At 41.5% G+C, this 15,628-nt stretch overlaps 1 protein-coding gene across 8 annotated transcripts in view; it reads left to right on the top strand.

The window, feature by feature from the left end:
• dmd (dystrophin) overlaps positions 1-15,628 on the top strand; it is a 182,536-nt gene that overhangs the window by 87,885 nt on the left and 79,023 nt on the right. For all 8 annotated transcript variants that reach the window (XM_034216838.1, XM_034216835.1, XM_034216834.1 and 5 more), the window contains 9 exons: positions 1,937-2,056; positions 4,263-4,364; positions 5,833-5,940; positions 6,039-6,218; positions 8,837-9,006; positions 11,318-11,441; positions 11,893-11,971; positions 13,039-13,151; positions 14,865-14,993. In XM_034216838.1, coding sequence (XP_034072729.1) covers positions 1,937-2,056; positions 4,263-4,364; positions 5,833-5,940; positions 6,039-6,218; positions 8,837-9,006; positions 11,318-11,441; positions 11,893-11,971; positions 13,039-13,151; positions 14,865-14,993 — 1,125 coding nt within the window. The remainder of the gene's footprint in view (positions 1-1,936; positions 2,057-4,262; positions 4,365-5,832; positions 5,941-6,038; positions 6,219-8,836; positions 9,007-11,317; positions 11,442-11,892; positions 11,972-13,038; positions 13,152-14,864; positions 14,994-15,628) is intronic.

Raw genomic sequence — 15,628 nt, 5'->3', positions numbered from 1 at the left:
GAATTCACACGTACTTCAGATTTGTATTATGTTTAAGAAGAGTGGCAGTTCTTATCCTTTCTAAAACATCTTTGTTTCCGTGACGACTGGGACTGAAAGTTACTAAATGGAGCTTTTGTTGTTCTGCAGTGTGTTTAATAGTAAGTGGATTTTGAAGTTGTAAAGACCTCCAACAACTGTAAAGCATCAAAAAAGTCGACCATGACTGCATTTCAGGTTATGCTTTTGTTTTCTGCCACTTTTAAACATAGGGTGTTAGAGCCACAATGAAGTCAACGTTATTATTTAGCTTCATAATTTGATAAATGAATTAATGATGGAAAAGGATTTATATTGCCATGGTGAATATCTTTTGATGAAATTATTGTTTATTTTAAATCGTAAATATGATCTGTTTCTTTGTACCTTCCGGTGTTTATTTAAGTGAGGTAATTGAGGACAGCCGCGGTGCTCTGAGACCTGACGAGACGGGGAGCGGAACAGTTTTTCGACCGCAAATTGTAATGATTAGTGTTGCAAATTGGACTGCAAAGCATAGTTTATATAGGAAAGTATATCGCCGAAATATTGATTTAGATTTGTTATTTTGAGACTATTTAAGTCAATACTTTTTTGTTAATAAATTACATTTTTTGACTGAAAACCTTCGGCTGCTTATTGCTTTGGATTGCGTGTCGTCAACCCCGCTCTAGTGGCAAAAGGAAACCTTGGATACCATTACATAGGGGTATTGGCCTCTGAAACAAAACTGCTGTACAACTTTACCCCAAGAGTGAGGACTGACACCGGCCTCCCCGACATCCACTTAGAAATCATAGGTCTGCAACAGAAACAAAAATCAGCAGACCAGGGTTTTGTTTATTTTTGTGTGTCCTACTTCTTTTATGTTGTTTTCGTAACCAATTCCCCTGCTGCACACTGGAATCTCATTCCGACTGGGAGTGCAGAATCATCTGGAGAAAATGGGAGCTCTCAGAGAAGATTTGGAAATTGAATCCTGTTACCAGCAGTGGAGGCTTTACACAATATGAAAAATGCCACTTTAAGATTTGTTGTTGGGATTTGCTCTATTTTGTTGCAAGGTTTTGGTATCACTATGTGTACAGATTGAATAATGTAAAATATAGAAAGGTGACTCTTACTGGAAGCCTTGAATGTTTACAGCATGTGAAGCTTCCTGAACACAACACAACAGTACAGTGTTCCTGACTAAACAATCGCTCAATTATAATAAGAAATCTTCCTTTTTGAATAAAAATAAACACAACAAATAATACTTTTTTTAAAGAAATGTTGTGTGTGTGATGCTGAAAATGCAATTAGAATAGGTAAAGACGTTAAAGTGGCAATTTAATTTGAAATAAATTAAATTGGCAGTTAAAGTTTTTTTTGGTTTTGATGGAAGTGTCGATTTAATTGTGAACTTTTCAGAAGTAAAGCCATCAATTTAAATAAGTGCAGAGAGAAGAAATGATAGGTTAGGTTGAAGCATTGACATTTGTCTTGAGGACTCAGTTAAACATCTAATTTAAATGAGTGAAAGGAGTTAGAATGCGGTTAATGTGAACGTATTTTAAAAAGCTGAAGTTAAGGCATAGATTGGAACATTCTGTGCACTAGACAACAATATAAAACTTTAAAACTCCTAAAAAAAACAACTTCAAACAAGATAATTTAAAAAGTTTGACGTCAAACTCTCACATGTCAAAAATGACCAGAAGATTTTAAAATGTTATTGATAACAGTTTTAAAAATCTGCCCCAAAAAGAGAAGCTTATATCCAAAGTGAACTACAACTGTTCTGTTTGCCTGTGTCTGTGTTCGAGTAATCCAATTGAATCCTTGCTCTGTGGTCTCTTCGATCTTACAGTAAAGCAACATTGTTTAGCTCTCCTGCCATTAACCCTCTTTCACATGGTGTGTGTTCCTGTTGCAGCTGCTGCAGGAGGACCTGGAGCTGGAGCAGGTGAGGGTGAACTCTCTGACCCACATGGTGGTGGTGGTGGACGAGACCAGCGGAGACAGCGCCACGGCGGCTTTGGAGAGCAAACTCCAGGTAACCACACACACACATTGTCTCCTAGAGTAACATCTGTGTTCACATCGCACACACTTTGCTGATCACACACAGCGTCGAGGAAACTTTGTGGTAAAAGAAATACCTTAGGGCTAATTCCATTTCATTTTATAAAATATTTCTCTCTCTCCTGATTGAAGCCGGCTCAGCACTTACCGGTTGTTGTTTCTGGGGGGAAATAGATTGAACAGGAGATAGTTTTGTCTTTGCTCTAGCGCAGTAATTAGACCTTGCCGGCGAGATGTGCTTTATGTGAGCGCGTTGCAGCTTTCTGCTGATTTTGTTTACTCCATAAGTTATCATCAGCCAGACTCTGCTGCCTGTTTGTGTGGCTAGTTTCTCTTAGCGCCTGATGCATGGGCCTTCGTTCCCCTCGTTAACTCCTGTTCCCTGCAAAAATAAAGCTTAACATCTATTAAAACTGCAGCCGCTGATTTCCACTGCTTTCTAAGCACTTTGCGATGAAGCACCCTGACATTGTTACTGCCACGGCTAAAGGATGTAGGTGCTGATTAGCAGTAGAGCAACATCTGAAGCTCTTCATGAAATGCTGCAGTGCTGCGACCTCTGACCTTGTGTGTGACAGAAAAGGTCCTTTATGCTCTTGGCTCAGTAAAAACGGTTGCACTAAGAGTTTAGTGTTGTAAGTTTGAAGTAGAGCTGGTTGTGTAAGCTGCTGTAAGGCTTGATGGTTTACATGTAGTTATTTATAAGAAATGAGGCTCGGGTGCTTTTTAATAATGTAGTTATGGGACGTTACGTAAGCACAGATGGATGGAGAGTCATTAGCCTCCTCTGTCTTAGTGCTCTTTGACGGCGATGTCGAATGGCATCCTGTTGAACAAATAAGGGACGTTTTGAACCGTGATGTGGGGCTGCAACACTGGAAAATAGGAAGTGAATGCGGGGAGAAAAGGAGACGTCAAGGTGGGTTAGTCTTGGGAAGTTCAATGTGTTATCTTTGAGGAAGGTGGTTAGAGAAAGAAGTCACTAGTAGAGGAACAAATCCCAAAAACAATGCAGCACACAGTGTGCTAGTTGTTCTGTTTGCAAAGTATAATCAAACTTAACATTATTATGAGAAACCTAATGCAACTCTGTGTTGGGCTTTCTAAAGTGTCTGTTTCCTGCAGTGCGGTTTATTCCTAAGTACAAGATAAGAGCGTGAAATAGCTGAGGGAACAGCGTGTGTCGGAATGTAAAAATGCAAATGGAGGTGCCTTCCCTGCTGCCGTTGAACTGTCACTTGATTAATTACAGGCCATTCATCTTAAGATTAACCTGCTGAGCCTCTCTCTTGTCTTACACTTTTCTGCATCTCATTGTCTTTTTATTTCCTCCCCTCTCTCTCCGCCTCCGTCGTCTCTGTCACTCTGATGACTCTGTTCAGTGGTCACACTGTGGCTTTCGTCTGTGAGAGTTAAATGGAACGGAAGAGTGTCTCTCCCATTTTACTCAGCTAACAGCCAGCTGCCAATATGCTGATACAATGGATTCAGGAAAAATATAGTTGTACATCTCGCAGGCTCTCTGTGTGTGTCAGTGGGTTGGAGGGTTGAATCCCTGTCTCCTTCAAGATACTAATCCTCACATTTCGCATAGCAACTCCTCAGCCATTGCTCTGTGTGTGTTTGAATGAATGAATAAGAGCATTAAATATTCAGTCCAGTTTGATTAAACCATTCCATTTTAGTGCAGCAGCGCAGGTTCAAATACAATGAAAGTGATCTAATGTGAATCATGTTTCAAAAATGATAATTCCCTCTAATATCATGAATCATATCGCAATTGCAATATCACTCCAAATAATCACAAATCGTTATGTATCCAAATCCTGCCGCACTATTCCAGATCATCATTATACTTTCTTTGTTCTGCCACTGGACGCAATACACTTGTATATAATAAGAAAACAAATATATGTTGTCTTCGTCGTCAGTGTATTTCATGCCCTTCAACAATCATGATCAGCTGCGAGGAAGAAGAGAATGGAGCTGCATGTTTGGCAGCTTAAAATGGAACTGGCAAGTGAAGATGTGGATCCATCAGCCTCCGAGGCAACATGATGGGAATGTTTCAGTCCCTCGAGGGAAATATTTCCAAATGATTTTGTGTACTAATGTAACATTCCATTGATGATCGTGTGCGTGTGTGTGTGTGTGTGTGTGTGTGTGTGTGTGTGCAGGTGCTAGGTGACCGCTGGGCCTCCATTTGCAGATGGACAGAAGAACGCTGGATCCTGCTTCAGGAGATTCTACTGAAATGGCAGCACTTCACTAATGAACAGGTATGAGTGTGTGTGAGGAAATATCACAGCAGTGTTTTCTGCATGTATAATGAGGTTAGATCATCCAGATTGGTCTACTTCCATATTTGGCAGTCTTTATGCAGAAATATTAAGCTAAAACAGACTTCATATTCAGAAGAAGAAGATGGACCTTTATTAATCCCCCGAGGGGGAAATTCAGTTTCCACTCTGTCGTACACACACATGCGTTTTTATACAGGTCATACACACTTTTTACAACATGCACATACATATACAAATACACACACAGTTATATGCACACATGCAGTTGAGAGGTGAGAGCGGAGGCAGCCAGTCTAGCCGGCGCCAGTGAGTAGTTGGGGGTTAGGTGCCTTGCTCAAGGGCACTTCGGTAGTGGCCCAGGAGGTGAACTGGCCCTTCTCCAGTACCACTCCACACCTTTGTTGGTCCGATCGGGACGTGAACCGGCAACCCTTCGGTCCAAAATGCAATCCCCTACAGACTGACCCACTCCCGCCCCCAAGGGAAGGATAGTCTCAAACAGTTTGGGAATTTACACAAAACAAAGCTTTTTGAAGATGAAGTTAGTTTTCAGACGATTTGACAAACCACCGTGGATTTGTGATATTCCATTTGTTATCTTTGGCATATTTTGCATTTGAATTGGACATCAATACCATGGGGTCAGCCCTCTTGAACTTCATTGACACTTGCTTTTCACAAGCTTAATAGTTCTTTTGATATGAGTTCTGCATGAATTGTGAGCAAATGTAAATATGCAGATAATCATCGGGGCCTTGGAGGCTTCATTCATTATAGCTGCTGCTGCTTCTATTTGACTTGCTTGCAGGAAAAGGCAGTGAGTTGATCTTGCAACTTGCTGGTGGAGAATGTTGTTATACTGTATCGATTGCGTTTAAACCATCATTGATGTGATCACAATGCAAGCCAGATGAGGTGTGGCTGACCCAGTTACATCGCTTTCACACTGCAGTATTGTACTCATCCAGATCCTTACACATGCATGTCAAAACTAAATTAAAACTTCCATCCTGTCCTTTGATAAGAATTGTGAATTAGCTGCTGTTTTTGATTACTTTCACGTCATCATATTTTCTCTCTGCTTTATTCGCCTTTTTATATTTTTAGCCACAGCATACGTTGTGAAGGAAATTGAAAGTGTCTTGATATCCGACTTGCTCATATTCTGTTATTAATAATGGAGGGAGCTAAAATAAAAACATTGGATTATACAAGATAAGCTGATCAGTTTGAATTAAACACAAAACTGGTCATACTGTAGGCATTATTTGTGGTTGCTGGATTTATTTTATTTTTTTATTTTATGTACTGCTTTGATAACAGCGCTACTTATACAGGAATCAAATACACATGTCTTTATCAATATATCTTTAACGGATGCATTTCAGATATTTTTGTATTTTTCATCTTTTGTCCTCTCCTTCTTCCTCTCTTCTCCTCTCAGTCTTTGTTTGACTCCTGGCTGACTCAGAAGGAGGAGCATGTTCGATCTATCAAGACCACCAACCTGAAGGACCAGGCGGAGATGACTGCCTGCATCCGCCGCCTCGCTGTGAGTCTCCCTGTACCAAAACCACTAACACTTTCACGTAGCTGTACAAACACCAGGAAAGCTTAAACCCCACCCTGTGTTTGTGTATGTCCCACCAGACGGTGAAGGCAGAACTGGAGGTGAAGCGTCCCACCATGGACAAGCTGTGCTCCATGAGTCAGGATCTGCTGTCCAGCGTCAAGAACAAAGAGGTGGCCAGCAAACTGGAGGCCCGACTGGACAGCTTCGCCCAGCGCTGGGACCGCCTGATCCAGAGTCTGGAGATGAGCAGCTCCCAGGTACACTACCATTAGAACATCTATAGAGCAGATTTTATATTCGGATGACAGCATTGCAAACGTGTCCTATACAGCTGAATGTCATGACTTCGTAGCTGAAAGAAAGAAACACTGCTGTGAGCGAACAGAGCACGGCTAGCTGCAGGTGTTTGGCCTCAGGGAAAGAGAGGAGTGATGGGACTGGAGGAGAGGGGTCACTGAACATCTAGAGGTTTATATTACACGCCAGGGGAGCATACTGAGGAGGGTAGGCCCAAATTAGGACTGACACTTGTGTGTAATCCTTTTGCACCTGCCTTCGCTTTCCTGAGCAGTTCCAGGGATGAGGGATCAAACAGCACTGCCATACAATTATCACTCCTCATAATCACTCTTCACTCTTCTCAGTTTCCGTGCTTTAAAACTGACATGCTCCCTGACAGTGATAGGATAAAGACAAAGTGCTTCTGTTGTGTGAATTGCTGATAAAGATGCTGCATTTATTCTCAGGGCCCTCTGGAGTGCCTACACTTGAATAATATGATAACTCCTATAACATGTGATATGTGCTGAAGTGGCTCTTACACCATCCCTTTATTCCGTCTTGGTCTCCTTCTAAATTACTTATCCATTATAATCAGTCTGATAATTAGCAGACTGACCTCTACGTGCCGTCTCTAACCACTTCAGCTGCGCACATGCACGTTTCCATGGTGACAAGGCTATCCTAGGAGTTGCACCCGATGCTTAACTGTCATCAGACTCTTCCCCGAGTGTAGGTGAACAAAACCTACACACACACACACACACACACACACACACACACACACACACCACACACACACACACACACACACACACACACACACACACACACACACACACACACACACACACACACACACACACACACACACAACTGGTCGCAAGAATGCAGCCAACAAGGCTCACAATCAGCACAAGCACACGCACCCAACAATTTGTCTGATTTCTCCCTCCTCTGTTTGTGCAGTTACAATCTGTCACACAATTCCCGAGTCGCTACTTAACCCTCTTGCCGCTGTCTAAATACATACACTCACACACACATCCATACAAACACACACAACTGTAGCTGTTGAGTTTCCACAGACATACGGTCATATGTATTTCTGATTGATTTTTGACTCCTTAAGAAAACTGCATTGGAGAGAGTTTGTGAGTGTGTGAGTGTGTGAGTGAGTGTGTGTGTGTGTGTGTGTGTGTGTGTGTGATTGTGAGTAAGTGATTGAGTAAATAAGGTAGTGATTTAGTCTGTCTGTTTTTGTGTGTGTTAGTGTGTGTTTGAGAGTGATTGAGTGTGTGTGTGCGCTTGCATGTGTGTGTGTGTGTGTGTGTGTGTGTTACATGGGGTTTTGGGATGTGTTTAGTTTGGACAGATCTTTGTTAACTGATATTCAGGGTTCGTACGGTCATTAAAAACCTGGAAAAGTCATGGAAATTCAAAATGCAAATTCCAGGCCCTGGAAAAGTTATGTAAAACAATATTTTTGGAAAAGTCATGGACATTTAACTAAAGTTACATCAAATATAATTTATATTTTATCTAATCGCCGAAATAGTAATAATACTATACTTTATCCCTTTTGGCGAAATGTGCCGTTTTGAATCCAAAATAGGTAGTTTGTGTGATTCGTGTAGATCTGCATTAAAAATATTGTGGGGGTCTGGGACCCGGAGTAATCTGCGGCCGCGAGCTGTTATGTGCCATCATGACGCATGGTGTTATATTTTAATATATTATAATGAAGCACGAGCTGTATGCTCGAATCTTCCTGTCTGTCGGCTGAACTCTGCTGCTCCGCGATGAGGGTCTAACTTCAGCAGCTACATAAAATGTAGTTAAAGTAGCGACAATAAAAGTAGTCATTATGCAGATTGGTCCATTTCAGAATAATATATATGTTTTATAATGATTGATCATGAAAGTGTTCTCAAAGCTGGTGAAGGTGCAGCTAGTTTGAATGACTTTGTATTCTGCAGGGTAGCTGGTGAATTTACTCCAGGTGGAACTAAAGTCTGATTTAAGACTTGATTATATTTCACATCATTCATCCACATCTGTGAAGTAACTAAAAGTATTCATTACCATTTATCTCTGAATTGTAGAGGAGTAGAAGTACAAAGTAGCAAAACATTGAAATACTTAAGTAAAGTACAAGTATCTCAAAATTGTACCCAATTGTACTTGAGTTTATGAACTTATGAATAATGATAATAAATACTGTATCGTATAGTAATGAAACGTAGAATGGCATTTAACTGTCGAGGTATTTTGCTGCTGAGAGATGTTTACAATCACGCCCTCTAGTCTACAGTTGCTTTAGCCAGAAGCTAGTAAGCCTACTATTTGATTTGTTTTAGATAGGCACAACATGTTTCATATGCAGACCTTATTTTCCTGTTCCATGTTAAAATTAACAATTTTCAGTGGTACCGCTGAGAAAGAGTAATTATTTTGGTCATGGAAAATGAGGTAAAGGTCAGGGAGATGTCATGGAAAAGTCATTGAAAATCATTGGTGAAAAAGTGTATGAACCCTGGATATTGTATCTGTCGCTGTGTCTAAAAGTTTATTTTTTAAATGATTTTGTGCGCAGCTGTCGACTGTTGTCAGCGTGGTCCAGCAGTCGGAGCTGACCCACTCTGTTGCCACGACCGTTACCAAGGTGACAACAAGGGAGAAGATGTCAGCTGTGCGCCAGACTCGTGAGTCACCGCCACCACAGAAGAAGAGACAAGTTGTGGTGGATTCTGAACTTAGGAAAAGGTGAGGAGGTCATCTTTGAATTATTATTATCAGTACCACACCATATAAAGCTTCTTTCCTAACTTGTGGTAAATGTTCAGTTTCATGCACCCCTTTCTGCTGTCTTATCTCAGCTGGTAGGTGATGAAATACTGCACAAACTGATAATGATGATATGTGATAGTGATACAATTGAAGTAAACCTTTGATAGCAGTAAAGTAGGAGATGGAAATCCTCTTACGACGTGTAGAGAGACCTTAGAGGAGGAATGCAGTGGTGGAGAGTACATTAACTAAGTACTGTGCTTTAATACAGCAACTTTAAACGTCTTCTGAACAACATTAATAAACCTGATGATGTGATAGTGATGCTATCAGGGTTACAATTAAGTACCCACAGTACTCTCCGAAGTGAAGGAGGTGAATACTTCTCCACCACTGCTGTTATGCTATTTTAAAGTGATTACATAGATGACTTTAAAATGATGTGTTCTAGGAAATGTCAAGTACCCACATTAGAATACAATTCCCTTTTCAATTAAACAATATCATACTGTTTGTATCATGTGTCTATTATTGTTTTCAATATTGTTCATATAATAATTATGATTATTATACCAAAAGTGTTGAGTGTATAATTACATATACAGGTGCATCTCAATAAATTAGAATATCGTGGAGAAGTTAATTTATTTCATTAATTCAATTCAAAAAGTGAAACTCGTATATTATATGGATTCATTACACAAAGAGAAATATTTCAAGGCTTTATTTGTTTTCATCTTGATGATTACGGCTTACAGCTAATGAAAACCCCCAAATCAGTATCTCAGAAAACTAGAATATTACATAAGACCAATAAAAAAAAAGGATTTTTAATACAGAAATGTCGGCCTTCTGAAAAGTATGTTCATGTGTTTGCACTCAGTACTTGGTTGGGCCTCCTTTTGCATGAATGACTGCATCAATGCGGCGTGGCATGGAGGCGATCAGCCTGTGGCTCTGCTGAGGTGTGATGGAAGCCCAGGTTGCTTTGATAGCGGCCTTCAGCTCGTCTGCATTGTTGGCTCTCGTGTCTCTCATCTTCCTCTTGACAATATACCCATAGATTCTCTATAGGGTTCAGGTCAGGCCAGTTTGCTGGCCAATCAAGCACAGTATCTCCATGGTCACTAAACCAGGTCTTAGTACTTTTGGCAGTGTGCGCAGGTGCCAAGTCCTGCTGGAAAATGAAATCAGCATCTCCATAAAGCTTGTCAGAAGAAGGAAGCATGAAGTGCCCTAAAATGTCCTGGTAGATGGCTGCGTTGATTTTGGACTTGAGAGAACACAGTAGACCAACACCAGCAGATGACATGGCTCCCCAAATCATCACTGACTGTGGAAACTTCACACTGGACTTCAAGCAACTTGGATTGTGTGCCTCTCCACTCTTCCTCCAGACTCTGGGGCCTTGATTTCCAAATGAAATGCAAAATGTACTTTCATCTGAAAAGAGGACTTTGGACCACTGAGCAATAGACCATGTCTTTTTCTCCTTAGCCCTTGTGAAGCTGCCCCACATGTTGTAATGGCCTTTGCTTGACAATCCTCTCAAGGCTGCGATTATCACTGTTGCTTGTGCACCTTTTCCTACCACGCTTTTTCCTTCCACTCAACTTTCTATGGATATGCTTGGATACAGCACTCTGTGAACAGCCAGCTTCTTTAGCAATGACCTTTTGAGGCTTACCCTCCTTGTGGAGGGTGTCAATGACTGTCTTCTGGACAACTGTCAAGTCAGCAGTCTTCCCCATGATTGTGAAGCCTACTCAACCAGACTGAGAGACCATTTAAAGGCTCAGGAAACCTTCGCAGGTGGTTTGAGTTCATTAGCTGATAAGAGTGTGACACCGGGAGTCTACAATATTGAACTTTTTCACAATATTCTAATTTTCTGAGATACTCGTTTTGGGGTTTTCATTAGCTGTAAGGCGTAATCATCAAGATTAAAACAAATAAAGGCTTGAAATAATGTGTGTAATGAATCCATATAATATACGAGTTTCACTTTTTAAAATTTTTCCACAATATTCTAATTTATTGAGATGCACCTGTATATATTTATATATATTTTTTATTTTATTTGTATTTGCAGTTTTCACTTCTAAATTATGTCAACTATTTTTTTTTGTTATGTTTTGTTGGTTTCATTAACTTGGAATGTAAAGGGCACAAAGCACAAACTGAAACTACTTGCTCATTTATTCAATATTTGTTCTTCTTGATGTAAATACATGTTAAAGATATATGTACTAAATGACCAAGTCCATGCCCGTGTGTGTGTCCTCAGGTTTGATGTGGACTTCACAGAGTTGCACAGCTACATGACCCGAGGAGAGGCCATCCTGCAGAGCCCCGAGTGCTCCGTGTCACGCAAAGACGGCAGCATCCAGGAGCTGTACGACAAAGTGCTGGTGAATACACGCCACTACCTTCATATTTAGCACACAGGCAATCGAGTATTATTGTTCTTCTCATCTAAATCTCAACATAAAATATTTGTCTTAACTACCCCTTTAAGTTTTTTTTTGTTTTTTTTTTCAGTCTTTATTTCGAACAGATTAAAAAATAACATAACTTGTTTGCAATATTGTTATTTTGCCACTAAAATGCAGCAAAAACCTACACATATCCGTTGTTGGCCCATGAAATGCTGAGGTTGTCCTAAATGTCAGAGCAGAATGAGGTCAGAGGTCGATGCTGCAGGAGCTCTCACTCTTTGGAAGAAATAGCCTGTTGAATTGGACATTGATTTTCTTCTTCTGTGTATTCAATAATAATTCTCCTGGTACCTGGTACTTTTTCTCTCGCTGCCTCTCCGTGTCTGTCTCCTGTCCTTTAACTTCCTATCTCTCTTTGCCACAGGCGATAGAGCGAGAGCGGCCGGAGAAGTTCCGGAAGCTTCAGGAAGCCACGCGCACGGCGCAGACCCTGGTCGAGCAGGGTAACTCTCCCACTCACACACACAAATTCCCATGCATGCACACACACACGCCCTGTCTGTCCCCATGGCAACGCCTCCACCTGTCCCACCCTCTCCCCTTGTCGCCATAGAAACGCTGATAGAGAGAGGAAGAGACAGAAAGAGAGGGATGCTTCTCTTCGTGTCCTCTCCTCTGTCCTTGTGTTATTGTTGGGGCTTCTGAAAGCAGAAACACTCCATTTATACTTTTCACTTTCACTGCCGTAAACACTGGACAGCGCTCAACTTACGTGTGTGTGTGTGTGTGTGTGTGTGTGTGTGTGTGTGTGTGTGTGTGTGTGTGTGTGTGTGTGTGTGTGTGTGTGTGTGTGTGTGTGTGTGTGTGTGTGTGTGTGTGTGTGTGTGTGTGTGTGTGTGTGTGTGTGTGTGTGTGTGGTGTGTGTGTGTGTGTGTGTGTGTGTGTGTGTGTGTGTGTGTGTGTGTGTGTGTGTGTGTGTGTGTGTGTGTGTGTGTGTGTGTGTGTGTGTGTGTGTGTGTGTGTGTGTGTGTGTGTGTGTGTGTGTGTGTGTGTGTGTGTGTGTGGCCAGCCAGCATCCACAAACGTTGTACAAGTAAATGGAAGCTAGTATAGGTAGGATTACTGGAAGGAGCAGCAATCTGGAGACCTGCGAGCCAGGTCCAATTATTATCCAGCTGATGGGCCTCAGTCTGCCCTTTGAGAGGCCGGATTGTGAATCCATCTTTGTACAACTTTAGGATTGATTTCCCACCTCCTGCAACGTCTTGGAGGTTTTCATTTTGCCGGGCATTGGACTTTTACACTTAAATTGGCCATTTACATCACACAAATGTTGCCAGTGAGTGTGAATGCACCATGAGAGAGTGTGAGTCCCGGTGTTCAGGGGCATAAAAACAGACTTTGTGAGCAGAATATTGATGGCTCGCCTCACCTCTCCTACAGATGACATTCACCAGGAGAGCGTGTGTTCATGTCTGTCCCCTACAGAGACACCAATCATAACCATGTGAACTGTGAAGCATGTATCACTGAGTATGTGTGTGATATGTCCCCCCCCCCCCCCCTCCAGAGGGAATGCGTGCTGATGACATTGCCCAGGCAGCGGAGCAGCTGAACCAGCGCTGGGTGGGGTTCTGTGCCCTGTTGGCAGACAAGCTGGCATGGCTGGCTTACCAGACAAAGGTACACACACACACACACACACACACACACACACACACACACACACACACACACACACACACACACACACTCATCATGTCCACTCACATGTCATCACGCACTTTGTTTCAATCAACTTCAGAAAGTGAGGAGAATCTGCACTCAAATGCTTTAAAGCATGCAGGTATTACAATGATAATCCAATTAGGTTTTTTTTTTTAAAGCTATATTATTTTGATCTCGCTTACATCATCAAATGTGTTTATATTTATGTGAAAAATAGTTGAGAAATAGTTTTAAAATGCCATTTGCAATTCATATTATCTTCAAAACACTGGTTTCTTAAGTTCTTCTGCTTTAATGAATACAACATTATACTGTGGACAGTCATTTGTCAGCTTTTTCTCAAATTGTAGACAGGAAGCACCAACAAGTGTCACTATTAGGGGTGTAACGGTTCACAGAAGTCACGGTTCGGTTCATACCTCGGTTTGGGGGTCACGGTTCGGTACGGGTTCGGTACAACAAGAAAAAGCCAAAAAAACTCCCAAATGCATAATTCCAGGTTTGTTGTTATTTATTTTTGAACAGTAGTGCAAGTTTCAGTTTAAAAATAAGGAACTCTGACATTTTGAATAATTAACTGTATTAAACAGTTAAAAACGGACCACAAACAGTACCACACACACTCAGATGGCCATATTATCTATAATGGCTGATGTCAAACAAAAAGGTTTCATCTAGCTGTAAAACTAAAAAGGATGTCTTGAAAATATGACATCATAAATAATAAGAAAGTGTTAAGAGCGCATAGTCGTTGAAAAACATATGCCAAAAGCTTCCGTTATTTATTTTGGTCTCTCGGCTCTCATGTCTATGGTCTTCTTAAAAACAGCGGGGATCAGCTGTTGAACTGCTGTTGTCTTTTGCCGGCTCCGGTGATTGGCAAATCTCGGTGATGCCTTCTGATATGATTTAGCATGTTTGGCGTGTCCATTAGCATACCGCACCGCTATCGAACAACGTCGACACACCGTCCTCGTCCGATCCACCACTCGCGCACTCCATCGTTGTTGTAGTCCACAGGGAACCCAAAATGTTCCCACACAGCTGATTTAAAAGAAGCAGGTGGGTTCTAGCTCCTGTGTGTTATCTGAAATCGCCATACTTTTCTTCTTCTTGTATTTTGTTCGTTTTGTTGTTGTTTCTTCTTGTTCTTCATGTGTTGTTTAAGGGCGGCTGGTAAAGCTTTTAGGCGCAATACCGCCCCCTGGATTATAAATAGTGTAGTGGATACTGCCCTGAATGACAGACTTTTTTCCCACTCGTAAAAAAAAAAGGCGTATTCGTCGTGTGGCGAACCGTGATGTCCGAACCGTGACGGTACGGGACGAATACGGATACTGTTACACCCCTAGTCACTATATAGCCATATTTTTCTTTCTCTATTTGAAGCATATGGTGCCCACAGTATTTCCTCTGAAGTTGTCCATAGGCAATGAATAGCAAAGATTTACTATGCATATAATTTAGACAACACAATTGCTACCCAGGCAGGCTACACAGCATGAATTTAAATGCGATGTGACTCACTCTCACATTATCGCGGGTGCGGAAAGAGTTTGCTCACTTTGACTTATGATGCAGCTCTACTGCAAAACAGATGTTGTGTGGGAGTTTACATGAGGCTTATTTCTCTTTTAGTTAACATGTTGCTGTGTGTGTGTCCTGCAGGTGCTGGCCTTCTACAGCCTGTTTGAGCAGTGTGAGCAGGCGGTGGAGACCAGTGAGAGCTGGCTCAAAGTGCAGGCGCCCCCAGCCTCTGAACCAGAACCTCTCAAAGTACAGCTGGACCGGTGCAGGGTGAGTGGAAGAAAGTGCTCTCAACCCAAATTGACTTCAAAATGACCCCTAAAATCTGTAATTAGCAAACAGATAAACATCACACACAATTTCCTTTTTTGTTTGTTTGGTTTTTCATTTTTTCTTCATACCATATCTTTACTTGGTTGGCAATGACAATCCTCCAACAGGCTCCTAGGATCCTCCAACAATGCAACATAAACATACCTAAGAAATAAGACGATGAAAATAGTGCAAGAAGAAACAGAAGTTGTTGGAATCTTTCTTCCAAGATTATGAGGAAACCCATCTGATATGTTATCCCTCTGAATACTACGAGAACTTAGCTGAAGCTAGCCTGGCTCCTCAAAAATGGCAGATTAATGAACCATAATCGTGTAGTAAATGTAAATGTGCTGGACACTTTTTTAAACTTTAGACTGAGACGGGCTTGCTGTTTTCCCTCGCTTCTAGTTGTTATGCTAGGCTAAGCTAATTGTTCTCATGGCTCTACCTTTGTACGGATTTCAGGATTGACTGTGGTATCGATTTCCCAGCTAACTGAGGCCTCCCCAAGGGACCACGGTTAGAGGGGGGGATGCAGAGGGGCAAATTTGTGTCATGTCAAAAAACTCATTTTTTTAAGATATAGAAAT

This window comes from Gymnodraco acuticeps, unplaced genomic scaffold (genome assembly GCF_902827175.1).
Source record: "Gymnodraco acuticeps unplaced genomic scaffold, fGymAcu1.1, whole genome shotgun sequence".
Classification (NCBI taxonomy): domain Eukaryota; kingdom Metazoa; phylum Chordata; class Actinopteri; order Perciformes; family Bathydraconidae; genus Gymnodraco; species Gymnodraco acuticeps.
Note: the sequence above shows the minus strand (reverse complement) of the source record. Positions and strands in the feature narration are given on the sequence as shown.